At 48.8% G+C, this 13,798-nt stretch overlaps 4 protein-coding genes across 4 annotated transcripts; 2 read left to right on the forward strand and 2 right to left on the reverse strand.

Moving 5' to 3' along the window:
• Nucleotides 1–3,098: 3,098 nt before the first annotated feature.
• On the forward strand, nucleotides 3,099–4,026 carry FPRO_04445 (uncharacterized protein; the record flags this gene model as incomplete). The annotated part of the gene is made up of 5 exons (XM_031229956.1): nucleotides 3,099–3,227; nucleotides 3,287–3,445; nucleotides 3,506–3,561; nucleotides 3,632–3,748; nucleotides 3,843–4,026. The coding sequence occupies 5 exons, from the start codon at nucleotides 3,099–3,101 to the stop codon at nucleotides 4,024–4,026; spliced, it is 645 nt and encodes a 214-aa protein (XP_031080141.1).
• Nucleotides 4,027–6,921: 2,895 nt separating this feature from the next.
• Nucleotides 6,922–7,291, forward strand: FPRO_04446 (uncharacterized protein; the record flags this gene model as incomplete). Its single annotated transcript, XM_031229957.1, has 2 exons — nucleotides 6,922–7,083; nucleotides 7,238–7,291. The coding sequence occupies 2 exons, from the start codon at nucleotides 6,922–6,924 to the stop codon at nucleotides 7,289–7,291; spliced, it is 216 nt and encodes a 71-aa protein (XP_031080142.1).
• A 689-nt stretch (nucleotides 7,292–7,980) lies between these two features.
• On the reverse strand, nucleotides 7,981–8,118 carry FPRO_04447 (uncharacterized protein; the record flags this gene model as incomplete). Its single annotated transcript, XM_031229958.1, has 2 exons — nucleotides 7,981–8,045; nucleotides 8,088–8,118. The coding sequence occupies 2 exons, from the start codon at nucleotides 8,116–8,118 to the stop codon at nucleotides 7,981–7,983; spliced, it is 96 nt and encodes a 31-aa protein (XP_031080143.1).
• A 3,924-nt stretch (nucleotides 8,119–12,042) lies between these two features.
• FPRO_04448 (uncharacterized protein) lies at nucleotides 12,043–12,634 on the reverse strand (the record flags this gene model as incomplete). Its single annotated transcript, XM_031229959.1, has 4 exons — nucleotides 12,043–12,089; nucleotides 12,156–12,173; nucleotides 12,292–12,357; nucleotides 12,553–12,634. 4 exons carry the CDS (start codon nucleotides 12,632–12,634, stop codon nucleotides 12,043–12,045), a joined length of 213 nt encoding a protein of 70 aa, XP_031080144.1.
• Nucleotides 12,635–13,798: the final 1,164 nt, after the last annotated feature.

The raw sequence follows: 13,798 nt of genomic DNA on the forward strand, positions 1-13,798 counted from the left end.
GAAAATTCCATGACAATTGATCAGATGCAGTCCCATTACGGCCACTGCATCATCAAGTTACACGAACAGTTGACCTGGGCTGATACCCAGCGATAACTGAATTCTTATATCGAGACAAGATGCACGCACTGGCTGCCACGATTGGCAATCCTCAGGGAGCAATAAAACATCAAATGAATAAACGCAAATAGATGACTTACCTCTGAATTGTTTCTGGCTCACTAAGGAACGTAATCCCACCATGCGAACGAAAGAGTCTCCTGGGTTCTGCCAACATGGCAAACAAGGTTCTGATTCCCTTCCAAGATCAGCAGAAGCCGACCAGTCACTCACCAGTTCCTGAAGGTAAGACTTGGCAGTGTGGCGGATAAACCTCAACTTATTCGACGTTCAGTTCACCCACTTAGACACTCTTTTTTTTCTCCTGCATTAGATAGTATTCATATGAGCTAGAAGAGGAGGTCGAGTGAATCGCAACGATAAATTTATGCTGGCATATGCATTAAGCACTTAACATCGTGGACATTAAGGAATACCACGTTAAAGGTTATGCGAGCTTTCGGTGTTAACGAATATAGTAACACTTGAGCACCACAATGATAGGAACGACTGTATGGAGGTGATCTGGATAAGAACCAATATGAGAGTGCATTGTATGCGCAGGCCACGTTCCCTAAAGGACGGGTTTCCCATATTGCTTCGATTAATGGTGATGGTCATTAACCAGCCGAACCAGTGGGAGAGATGTGCCATGTTGTCAAACAGCATGGCATATTACATAGGCATGTAAGTCAAGGATCACTACCGTGAGTGGCCTGAGGTGCTTAAGTATATCCCATGAACATGACGCCTGATTATCCTTGGGATCTTGGTTGCATATCCGACAACGACAGAACAAATTAACCGGCCTTCGATCGATATTTACAGTATAACTTTCAGCTCCGAGGAAACTTGCAAAGCAACGTTAACATGAACCTTTGCTTTTTTTCTTTCTTTTCTTTTTAATGCTGCCAAATCTCTGCTATAACATTCAGAGAAAATATATACAATAATAACTTAATTTTTACTTTACTTCCTGTTGTAATCCAAGGAACCGCCTGTGAAGTACGACGGCACTGTCTTGGTCGGCGTCAAACGGCACCCGACTATCCAAACAGTCGACCTCTAACGGAGTGGCCGCCAACGTCCTCATGCAACAGGATCAGAACTGGCATGCAAGCAGATACAGTATCGGCCACTACTTCACCAGAGTCAAGTTGACTGGCATATACTATTCATCATGGAAAACATTATCTTAGGAAGGTTTCCCTAGTTTTGGCTTCGTGTAACAGTATCGTCCTCTTCGCGTACGCCTTCGGCCACTATTCTACGTACACCCAAGGCATGAATTTCGACGACTACATGAGTTGCGTGGGCTACTATTGACTCAGTGCTACGTGGTGTATGACCCAATTTATATCTTTTGTTGTCACGAACTAGAATCATATCAATATTTATGATATCTGATTATATGTTCCAACTTGACTTTCTCAACTCTCTTCTCAACAAGCAATTCGACTACTGATACTTGAGTTTAAGATATATACTTCAGCTTATAATATATAAGCTCCAAAATATCACTTAGAGCTAAGTAATAACGAGATAAAAAAAAGGGGGGATACCATTTGGAGATAATCTAGTAACCCTAAACTGCGAATAACACCATAATGATGAATATCGCCTTAGAGAGCTTCACGGATGTTTCGTGGCTGGATCCCCTCCGAGTCGTTCCATCGATTTGGGAGAGAGCCCGGTTGCCTGCACTCTTGTATTGTATCTATTGTTCGGCGTCTGGACTCTACCTGGTATCACTCCTTGCTCTCTCGAAAGCCAGGTCTCAACTTGATTGTCTATGAGCAGACGATAGTCGACGGGTTTGACGGCATTGCTCAAACGAGGAACACCAGATATTCTACAGTCATCTTTCCGGACGCCTTTACGGCTACTAGCACCGTCGACACAATCTTCGTGTGTGCGGAAGACCAGTCGCAAAAGAAGCAGAGCTGGCCCCCAGTGGAGATATTGGAGGCACAATCATCGAGCGACAAAGTGCATGTTTTCAACGGTCAAGATGTGTAGAAAAAGGCCGAGCTAGTCAGCGCTCAGGAGGAGTAAGAAGAACGATAGTCGGTTTAGGTAGAGTGGAAGGTGTCATACTGGTGGTCCATAAACGATATGAATCACAACCACGTACACATGCACAATACGATGTTACTGGCAGCCTCCCAAGTTGAGGTTCTCGGGCAGTTCCCCCATGTCACGCTGATGGTCGGGCCTGAGTATACATAAGATTTAGGGTGGGCAAGAACACACGAGATCTCTATCCTAAGGTAAGTAAAGAGCATATTCAGTGCATCTTAGGAGGTCTTTAGACCAGTGTGTGTTTTAGTATATCGTATGAATGTAACGAGTTTTGTAATCCTCGACGGGTATCTCTTTTTACCAGAGACAATACGCATACTATCTACCCATGTAGGAGTGACAAAATATATGTGGAACACCCAACCTGCGGCAGACCCCTCACTTACACCGGAATCTTTGAAACTACTTACATCACCAAAACTCACAAAGGGATATACAACATAACGCCGACGTCAAGTGATAGGGTCTGCCTCACGCGTAAGCCGACGCAAGTTAGGTGGTCGGCATTGCTTTCCCAGTTTGTATTGCAACAAGCACGGCACTGGACATCATGAAGCATCTCATTGCCGTAGGGGCTTGTTACCTGGACACAATCCTCACGAACGTCACCTCTACTGCATTCACATGGCATTTACTAACTCACCTCCAGCGTGCCCTTCTTCCCATCCGAAGACTCCAAGTTACGTGCCACCAGTCTCAATATCCGACGTGGAGGCAACTGTCCCAACTCCCTTCAGGTCTTAGAACAATTACTCTCGGAGCGCGACACCCTCCAACTACATCTGGTATCACCCCTTCCCGCTACTGGCTCGTCCGCAACACAGCGTGTTATATCGTCGTTCGGTGAGCAGTCGAATATTGACTTCAGCCACTGCGTTTATCGTGAGGAGAGTACGGAGGCGGCAAGCAGTTACATCATGCGTAGCGAGGCATCAGGTAGTCGCACGCTTGTCAACTACAATGACTTATTGGAAATGACTGAAGACGAGTTTGGCAACATCGCACGAGGCTTCAACCCGGACCAGGAGACATGGTGGCACTTTGAGGTAGGATGCAGACGCGGTGTCCTCTGCCCGGTAATTCTAGGCTGATGATGGAACAACAGGGCCGAATCCCGGATACCATACAGAGCTGTATCCGTCTCCTGCGTAACGTATTACCAAAAGCGACAATCAGTGTCGAAATTGAGAAGCCTGGTAGAGAGGGCCTCCCTGAGCTGGCGGCAGAAGCGGATGTTGTCTTCTATTCGCGAAGTTGGGCTGAGGTGAGAGTGGACTCATGGATATCGGCCGTTACGATTGCAGTGACCTAACAAGGGGGATAGAGTCGAGGACACAAGACTCCGGAACAATGCTTGAGAGCTGAAGGGCATCAAAAGGCGTACGTTTCATGGAAGGACATCAGGCTTCTGCTTTGACTGTATGGCCCTTGCTGACAAGAAGCTGCATAGGTCACTGGCACTGTGTACGTGGGGTGAAGATGGAGCAGCTGGGCTGTCTCGGTCGACAGGCGAGAGTATTCACTGCCCTGCCCTGGATAAATCAGGGCGAGACATTTCCGTGATCGAGTGAGTTGTCCCGCCCTGACAATACCTAGCACAGCAACAAAACCTAGTACAAGGCGCGTAAAACTGCAGGACCTGACCACTGTTCGAGATATAGTGCCGTAGGAGCGGGTGACACTTTCATAGCCGGAATGCTGTACGGACTGATCTGTCACCCTGACGACTGGACCATGGGAGCGAAGCTGGGTTTCGCTGTTCGACTGGCTACGGTCAAAGTGCAGCGGGAGGGGTTCGATGGACTCGGAAGAGACATGCTTGGAACGGAAATTGGAGGCGTTTGAATGAATACCTGATCATGGGCAGCCATGGGCATGATTGCCTGACGGTCTTATCCCGATAATACGATGGTTGCTTGACGACAATCCACACATTTAGCTCTTTAGGCAGACTCTTTCGGTGCAAGGGTCAGATGCCGGAATATCAAGGGGAACTGGGGGGGGGAATACTAAACCGCTCATGGGCGGAGAAAGAAATGGCAAGAAACAGCAAAGTGGCTCGGCGAACCATGAGTCGCTGCCTATGGCTTACACCAGCTGATAATGCTCTCAATTCGGGTATTGAGAGATTTAGTGGGCAGAAGAGAGACAGTTGGGTCTAGGACTGGAAGGGACAGACAGTGGAGGAGAGAAGTGGAAGGGGGGATAATTAGAAACAGGGGAGAAAGGCGGTGAAAACGGGGAATAGAAACATTGGGTTGCCTTGATCTTCAACCGCCGTAGTGCACATACGCACACGCACTCCCGCTACTGGTGAGGGCACGGATTGGTTAGTCAGGTGTCAACTTGGACCTGTCCCGTTTCTCTCCTGCTTGTTGATGTGATGCAAGTGGATGAGCAGGTGTCTTGTTGTCCTGGCCTAGGTTGTTAAGAAGGGCAAGGATGATGCTATTCTGCCTGCAAGACACAACCTTGAACCACGCGGATGCGCCGGGGCTACTGCATGGAGACCACGATTAGTCTAGAAGCACGTCGTTAGTCTTGGTGCTCGTGTGAAGAAACTGTCTTCTAGATAGTGCAAGAACAAGATGGAAGTAAACATCCTTGAGTTATCCCATCTACCAGCTGATCTATCAACAGAGGCTATAGCTCTAAAACACGCCATACGAAAACAGAAAAGTCTCGTAATGATTGTTGGACGCTCAAGCCTAAGTCTAAGAATCGATTCGAGAGAATCATATCACAAGGGATGTTTAATTCCCAGCTTCGTTGAGACGGTTGACCGAAACCAATAGCTAGCTAATGTATGTAGGTGCGCTAGTCGTGGGATGCCAGAAAACCTTAGAGCTTAATCATACGTGACATAAATACTCAAACAGGCTTAGAATGATCCAGGACTAATTTAGGAGATCCTTCGACTATTTATTTTCGCACCGTCTCTTGAGAATTTGCACACGCCCCAAGGCATGGTTGGAGCACAGACTACGGTACCAGAGCCAGGGCGGCGGCCAACCGTCCATCTGCAGCTAATGCTTACATAGTATACACTAGGGAGGATTCTAAAGGGCAAGCGAGCTGCGAGCCGCTCGACAGCGTCGTCATGCGGTGCGGAGTCTAAGGACCCAAAAGCCCCGAGACGCAGGCCCAAGACGATTTGCCGTAGTTGCTATTTGGGCAGCTGGCTTGTTTAGCAATGGCACTAGGGACAGGGACAAGGTGTGAGACGTGTCAAATGAGACGGGAGGACACGACAGAATAGGATGAAAGCAACCAGGACCAAGTCAGCGACAAGTCTAATGTGCCCGCGGTCAACACAGCTTTGAGAGCAGGACGACCATTCTAATTGCAGCACCAAACTCACAACAGTCCACACTTGAAGCACCTTTGTTGTTGGTGTGGCATGTTTTCAACAAGGAGTGAGAACTGAGAACAGGAATATGTACACGAATCTAAAGAGAGCACTCCGTACTATGTATATAAGCCACTGCCTCGATGACGATACCAGACATCAGAAATAACCGGACAATATCGGAGTATGTACCATACTGTAGATACCAGAAATTGAAGTCAAATACGGAGTAGGCATGTCGTTCGTTGATCATCACACCAAGGCCCATGCAAGGTGGCGGTATGTACATGCAGCTGGCATGTTGCTTGTTGGCTGGCTCTCATCGAAGTTAAAGTGATGTGATTCAAGTGCTGCACCATCAAATAGGATACGGCATGATAAAAGCTTCAGATCCATCAAACCTCGTCGAGACAAACGAGTGCGTGACTGTGAGTGCGAGTGCTTGCTTTGCTTTGCGAATGACGCCGGCCCGCTTTGAGCATGTCTCAAAACCCCTGCACACTGATGAAAGCTAGAAACCGTCTCTACCAGCACTAGACAAGGGGTGAACTGTGGATATGAGTCTTCTCACGGTGGAGGGTATATCCAATCTCATAGCCCCCCACACATGCCCAGTCACAGCCATATGGGCAATTGAGTGGTGTGGTATTACATAGTTCTAGGGTGTGTTGCGAATAAACCCGAGTGATGCGGACTTGACGGTCAGAGAGGGCTTTGCAACTTTCCGTTGGTATGGCTGAACTCTGCTCTAACCCGCCATGAACATCCCCCGGGGCATCGGTATGGGTTTCTCGGACGGAGGAGCGGGCGGCAGCTGGAGCCCCCCCCCCCCCCCCCCCCGGCTTCCCGGGCTCTATAGTTAGATGCTAGCACTACGCCGCAGGCGTTATAGACAAGCATGTACATGTTTTGGGAGAATGCTAGGTCGTGTTAGGGACTGGAGATCGTTTTGAGTCTCGGGCGGACAGTAATGTTGTGTTGAATAAATTATTGGATTACTTTTCATCTATGATCGGCAACGAAATCTAACGAATGGGATTCTTCGAGAGTACCTCTTGTCTATTCTCGAGTATCCTATCCAAGGGATCATTCTCACAAGCTTACTGTACAAACCATTGACTCTCGCCTCGCTTGATTGCGAAACTGAGAGACTGGGAAGCCATGATGTATTCAAGAGAAAGTGAAAGTGGTGGTGCTCTACTGGTGACATGGTTACGTGGTGGTGGCCGCATCGATATACAGCATTGAAACCGGTCTGGTAGTCAGGATTGAAGAGGTCTGATGAAGGCTGCCTGATGCTGGTCTCTTTGGGTATCCAATCAAGACACCCAAATTGTAGTAGTAAAATACGCCGAAATAAGTAACAGGCTTGTTCATGCATTCTCGGTACCATGGCTATCCAAGGTTGCGCCGCCAAGCTATCCACAAGACCCAAGACCAGGTCTGGCCAACTCAAGACTGATTGCCATATCTTACGGCGGACCGCGAGCCATATCCCTTCCGCTCGACGGTCGACCTCCGCAGAGCTCCACCAGATTTGGATTTGGGCTGGTGTAAGTGACTGGATAGCGGTGGTCGCATGTATGTGTATATTGCTTCATCGCCACGCCCTGCACCTAAGGTCTGAGACGCTGAACGATCACTTACTAGTAGGATCGCAGAGGGGCTTCACAGCGTTCCAGACAACTCGTTGCTAACGTTATACAGCACAGCAACGATACAACATTGGAGCAACGAGTCATAAACAGACAATCAAGGTAATCAATCATTCTGCCCCCATCTTAACAAAGACACCTGCATGATCACAAACTCGCATGCATGCCGCCGCCGGGGACTAATGCTGTGTGAGATGTTGCTCAGTCAAGGCGACCGACGCAGGCTGTCCATGGCTCTCTCTCAAGCGAATCCTTCTGGCAGCTGACTTACATAGCATGCATGGATGGATGGGAAAGTTGGACCATGGGTGTCGAAAGACCAAGGCACAGCGGTAGGTATGTTGCAGTTAGAATTCTCATTGAAGCAAGGGCTCTTATTTAATCCTCTTGAGTCAATCAAGCCTGGGTCCTTCATTGGCTCGACGCACACGAAATTGTTGGAAGCTCAGTGTTTAACCCCAGCAAATGTACTCCGTATGTACGTACACAATACAGATGATACCAAAAAGGTCAGACTTTTGTGCAGGGGCTGGTCGCTCATAGCCTCAGACTCTCCGTTCTCCATTCATGTTGCTTGTGGTAGACCCATGGCAGCGGTTTTTAAAAGTGGTCCAAGGGTATGTTTGTAGTCTAGCGCAAGGGCGGCGCATCCTAGTGTAAGGGTCTGATCATAATATTGGAGCCATCCTTCATCAATGACTGTTGATGATGATTGACGCCAGTTCTGTCCAACATGTTGAGGGATGTTGAAGTGTAGAACACTCTGATGGATTGCGTGGTCTTATGAGCGCATGCTCACATGCACTCATGCTGGGTAATCGTTGCCGAAATGAAGGTCTCCAGTCCACCAGAACTATGTACTGTACTGTAAGCATGCAAACATCCAGGTGAATGTTACATACATAGCAAGCAGACCAAGGCCAGGCCAAGCATGTTGATCTTCGGCAACTGGACCGTGGCTTTGGGCAATTATTCTTTTTCGCTTCCTTGGCGATACCCAGGTGTCATGCTAAGGAATCCCTGGTGAACGGGCTTAAGTCCTCCATCTGCACACCCTTGCCTTTTTCTTTTTCAAGCATCCACAATCTGTTTTGAGTTGGCATAGTGTGGCGGGTGTGGGTTGCCAGGTCTCAATGACAGCAAGTCCTGTAAACGAGATCGCGTGGATTCGAAAGCCACAGGCAACTTTGATCACAACTAAGAGTTTCGGTGATGCAAGCCAATCGTTGCTCGTAAGTATTCGATGGCTTCTTTCGGAGCCTGTGTCCCGTGACAATAGCCCACTCGGCGTGAAGAGTTGGGTAAGTGAAAGAAAGCTTGCACGTTTCCTACAGCTAGTACTCAAGAAGACTCAAAGAATTCTTATTGCAACAAAGATCTTCGGATCGAATGACATCTGACCCGAATACGTTACTGTATGTAAATGCATTGTGTCGAAGGGGGACCAGTGAGTCTTGTTGTCTTACATCGAATCCATTGCTGATACCAAAGACAGTTAGCGTTCGGGCTGCCGAATTAGCGACTCGGCTATGAAAGGGGATCCACTGGTACAGATTTGCTGAAAGGGGTGAATTCGGGCATGAGGATGTGTGTCTAGTGCGATGGTAGCGAGAGAAAGTCAAACAAAGAAAACAAAATTTCAGCCTCTCTCGTAGTACATTATGGGTTAGATGCAGGATCTTTGATTTGAGGCCGAACAGGGCAGATTGGTTTGGGCCCCATCCATCTGAGAAGCACATCTGGTGATTGATTGGACGATCACAAGCAGATCTCTAGAGTGAGTACAGAGTATGATTCCAGTTATTCTTCACAATGACTGGACGAATGCGTGGTGAGTGCGTCCCCAATGCAATGAAGATGTTGAGCCAGGGATGACATGAAAGCAACTAGGACCTAACATTGCGTCAAAGATACTGAACATTTGTGTAATGTTGACAAGTTCCCTTTGGAGCTTACTGTTGCAACTCCGTTCCTAAGAATGGGTCGCCAACCTAGGGCGATGGTGTTGATGATTTAGGTAGTGAGCTGTCGACCGCCATTTGTTTGCTGCTTGGAGGGCATTTGGATGACGCATATGTTAAAATCGCCCTCGTCAGCCGCGATAGCAAATGTGATCCCAGGCGGCCAGGATACATCCGCGGATGAGGCATGCTGGCATGGTTTTGAGAGGAATGGTGTGGTGCTTTGCCAGGGGCTAGACCATCCAAGGCCAGTGATACTGCGCTGTGCTGAGATGGGATAGTTTATGCAAAAGTATGTACTGCACCGTATTAGAAGACTCTCACATGGTGGTGGCTGCGCTTCCGTGACTCGGGTAACGCACGAACCGTAAGGAGAAGTTTGATGAGTACCCAAGTACACACTGTATGTAGGTTGATGATCAGCGCCAATGTCTTGTGGGACAGCGTTCCGCGCAGAAAGCTACCCGGCTTTCGTGCTGTTCCAAGTGAGATAAAATGCCTGGGCAGGACAATCGATGCGTGATCCAGCCCAAAGAGTGTGATTCGCGAGGGCAAGACACGGACATCCTTCAAATCCTTTCCTCTCCCTGTTCATGTGACCCACAAGAGAACTTCGGATACAACCCATGCTAGGGGAGGAAAGAAAACACAGGGCCTCAATCCTAAATGATAAAAAGACTTAGGGTAATATAGCCTAAGTTTAGGATAACTTTTGCTAAGTTTATTTTGACACCCCACAGTAAGGTTCGCTGTTTTCTTGCCCCCCCGAAGGCCATGGAACCCAGCTGCCAGCCAGCTTGAAACCTCCAAGCCTCGATAAGACCATGAAATCAAAGAACGGCAATTACCTGAATTCCTTAGCCCAGGGCAGTAAAGTCAACACGTAAATTAATGGATAGACCCGCCAATCACCGAGGTATCGATCGAGCGCATCTGAACCAAAAAAAGAAAAGAAAAAAAGCCTAATAGCTAATCCAAAACATTGCAAATCTTTATGTTTTGGTAAGCGTTGTCTTGATAAAAAATTCCGAACTGACATCGAGATTTACTGCAAAGATATTGCAGTAACTGACCTCGAGCAAATACCGGCCAAAGTATCTGTTCATGGTCACAGCCTCCGGATTTGTTGACCAATTTCGGTATCTATTGGGTGAAGTATGGATATATCTGACCGCAATTGTTTGCCAAGATGCCGACGCGCTCTCCTGCTACGGAGAAAATTTACACGCAAGATGGATCGACTCGTACACTACCTAAACAGCGCATTCATAGCCACCGGTGATAGACTCGTTGGGTGTTCTGACCACACACCCGAGTCTCGTGGGTATGTATGGTAGACTCACCGGGACACTAAACCAGACAAGCCAGGGTTACCTGAGGTTGAGTAAAAAGGATGTTGAAAGATCCATCGAGGCGGCACGCTTTCATCTTGCACCATGACACTTCCGGGTGGCGCACAGTTGCCGCCCTTGTTTGGTGACTGAATCAGTGGGCAATCAGGGCAATTCAGAAACAACAAGGGCTCACAAACTGATGGCCCCAGGCTGCTGATCCCTCTGCTGCACGATTGGATCCTTCCAGAGGGGGCCTAGTCAACTTACAGTTATGCCCAGATCTTTCGAGGGAGAGATGCGAGCTTCAGAAGGCGAACAGGCGAGGACTAAAGGAGGAGAGGGGCGTCAGTATGCTGTGCTCCACAGGCACTCAATTTGGTGGTTATGGTCAGCGCAATGGAACTCTGAGGGTGGGGATAATCTCGTAAACAAAGAATCCCTAGCTACCAGCGCCAGCAAAACTCTGGTTGACTGCGGTGTGAGCTTGATGAGCCGTGCATATCCCCTATAGATAGAGGGGCGATGAGATGAGACAATGGAGGTGACAGAGAAGGAGTAAAAGCCGAGACCGTCAGTGTGTAGCCATTGTTGCATCTTTCATTGGGCTAGGAACAGAATATAATTACCTTTATTATGAACTGTTCCAGAGTGGATCACCTTAGAGGCTTCTGCTATCTCTCCTCTGACTGTTTCCAGGCCGTCTGTTTGGTCGGCGACCCGAGGATGATAAAAACACTTGACTAGATCTAAGATAAATCCAGGAAGACATTTGACTGTTTCTTTTCAGACCCTGTGATCTTGAGTCTTCTTGATCCCTGAGATGAACACTTAATAGACACATCAGACCTTCCGTACCTAGCACATTTCGATATGCAGGTAAGGATGCTCGTGTTTCGTGTTTTGAGATGAATCGCTTGTACATGTTGTAGACGACGTGGCAGGCCATGTTGGAGCATACATAAGATCCACTGATCCAGGAAGAGAAACCAAACCGCTTGCCCATAAAGCCGCCAGTACTCAAATCATGGTGGTGTTGGCATTGCCGTTGGCGTACTGTAGCACAGGGAGCTATGAAGTGGTACTGCAGGCAGACTGGATTCTGGAGCACGGGCTGACATCCCGACATTTACCAAGGTTGGAAAGAGTCGTTATTTCCACAGCCCCTAAGTGGAGGAAAGCATGTATTAACCGAACTTGATTCAGCGCTTGGATGATACTGTCAGGATGAGCGAGTCGCCAACTGACGACCTTTGGGGCTTGCAGGTGGATAGATGACTGGTTACCGCACTTGCCATTAATAACTTCAAACAGGGAGGGGAGAGTTCAAGCGTCCTCTGCCTACGGTAGGTAATATTCAGGCGGAGCAGGACGGCTTGCGCTTTCAGTCTAGCCTAGGGTGAAAGAAAACAAGAGACTAGGGCTGGTGGTAGATCGATGGCTTTTGGTGTAAGCCAGTCTCGTGTATTTTTACCGCCAAAGGGACCTCCACATAGGTATGTGACTGGGCATTCGACCGTGCCATGCCAGGTAATGGGTACCTAGGATGGATTGGAGGTCAGCGCTCAGGCCGTCGGGCGTTGCTGGAGCGTGCCTACCCTAGCTGCCTTACCTGAGATACCGATCCGAGTATCCAAGTGGAGGTAGGTAATTACCTCAAGTGCTGGGTGGTACATACCTGGAGAGTCAGGCGGTCCTGCACCGCCATTCGTCCAAGCTTTGAGTCAATGCCTCATTGATCTGGCTGCCCGGCGCTCCCTCTTCCTCAATACCTCTCTATAATGACCTGGAATGATATTTCTGTAGCACCTTACTCTTTGTCTGAGGTCTCGCTCCATGTACGGAGTAGGCCAGACTGTATTGCTCCTCTCTGCCCGTGCCTGGTCTTACGGAGCAAATTTACAAGACGGTAACTGTCCGCGTCCACTGAGGTATTCTTGCCACCAAGGATTCCCGCCAACGGCAACAGTACATAGGCACATCGCCCACCATATGTAATATGGATGTCTAGCTTCCTCATCTAGACTATCACACGCCCAGAAAAGAACTCACAGTGGTGCCCAGTAGAGACTTACCTGGCTCTCCTGCACAGTCGGAGTACCATGTGCATAATGCAACGCCGGTCCCCGACCACAGGTTTTCCAGGAGAAGCACCATTCTGACTCTTAGGGTACTAGAGTACGGATGTGGTCCCACATCTTAATATTTGAAATGGTGCGTTTGAATTTCTCATCGACATTGGAGCTATTTTACACCGAGACAGCCTAGACAGCGCAACACCAACCACCTACGAATGCTGCGCCATTAAGCCCTTGCCAATACATCGTCTTGTGGATTAAACTTTCATGGTGATAGCCATCCCAGGCCTCAGGGCAAGTACTCGGTGCCAGTCCATCACGCTATCCACCCATTTATCGAAGTCTGGCTCAGAGCATTTATCAATTGCCAGCACATTATATCGTCCATCTTCAGAAAACCACCAATGATGCTTTTCCTCACCAGACGAGCGTTCAATAGTCCCAAGAATAAACGGACCATGATACGCAAGAGCATGTATAAAGAAGCGGGTACAACAAACCGTTATTACCGGCGTCCTCCCTCGGCGGTGACGATAGGCGGATCTCAAACCCATTGCAAAACATCATCAAGCACCCGTCGATCAGATATGATTGTTTCTCCTAGGAAAACGCCCTTCTCGCATCCCACCCTCTTTGCGAGTTGCAACAACTCAGCGTAGAGCCGAGAAATGGGAATTACAGGTGCTACAGCAGGGGTGTCTGCAGTGCCCTGAGCGAAGCATGCCAAACCACGAAAGCAGTGATGAGCATCCCGCTTGGATGAGGTTTCAAGACCCTTCCGGAGTGGCACTTTCACCCAGTAGGGAAATGTTCCACCCTTTGGCCTGGGCGCGACGCTTCCTACAGTAGTGGTCCCCCGACCCATCTAAGGCCCCAAAAATGCATGCATTGTGGCGCCGGCTAGTGCAGCGCTTGGTGCACCCCTTCAGCCATATCCTAACCCCTACTTCTTGGTGAGTCTCAGGCGGATGCTGCAGCCAGACTGGCTGACAACCCTTGCTCCTTGTGTTTTATTACGACTCCAGCCCGTGGGCCAACTTCTTCTCCATCCCTTCTTTCCCCACTACTCCATGTGAGCTGCATCCCTAGCGGCAGGGGTGACTTGCCTAGCTTGCCTTGAGTCCAGACGACCCGAGGAGGTCCACTTCTTCTAGAGACGCCGCTCTCGTGGGTCTGCAACGCAATCATAGCGACGGGAGGCCCCATCACTACCTGTTTCCTCCTTGTTCGCCCTGTCGGTACG

Source organism: Fusarium proliferatum (assembly GCF_900067095.1).
Source record: "Fusarium proliferatum ET1 genome assembly, contig: FPRO_scaffold004, whole genome shotgun sequence".
Taxonomy (NCBI): domain Eukaryota; kingdom Fungi; phylum Ascomycota; class Sordariomycetes; order Hypocreales; family Nectriaceae; genus Fusarium; species Fusarium proliferatum.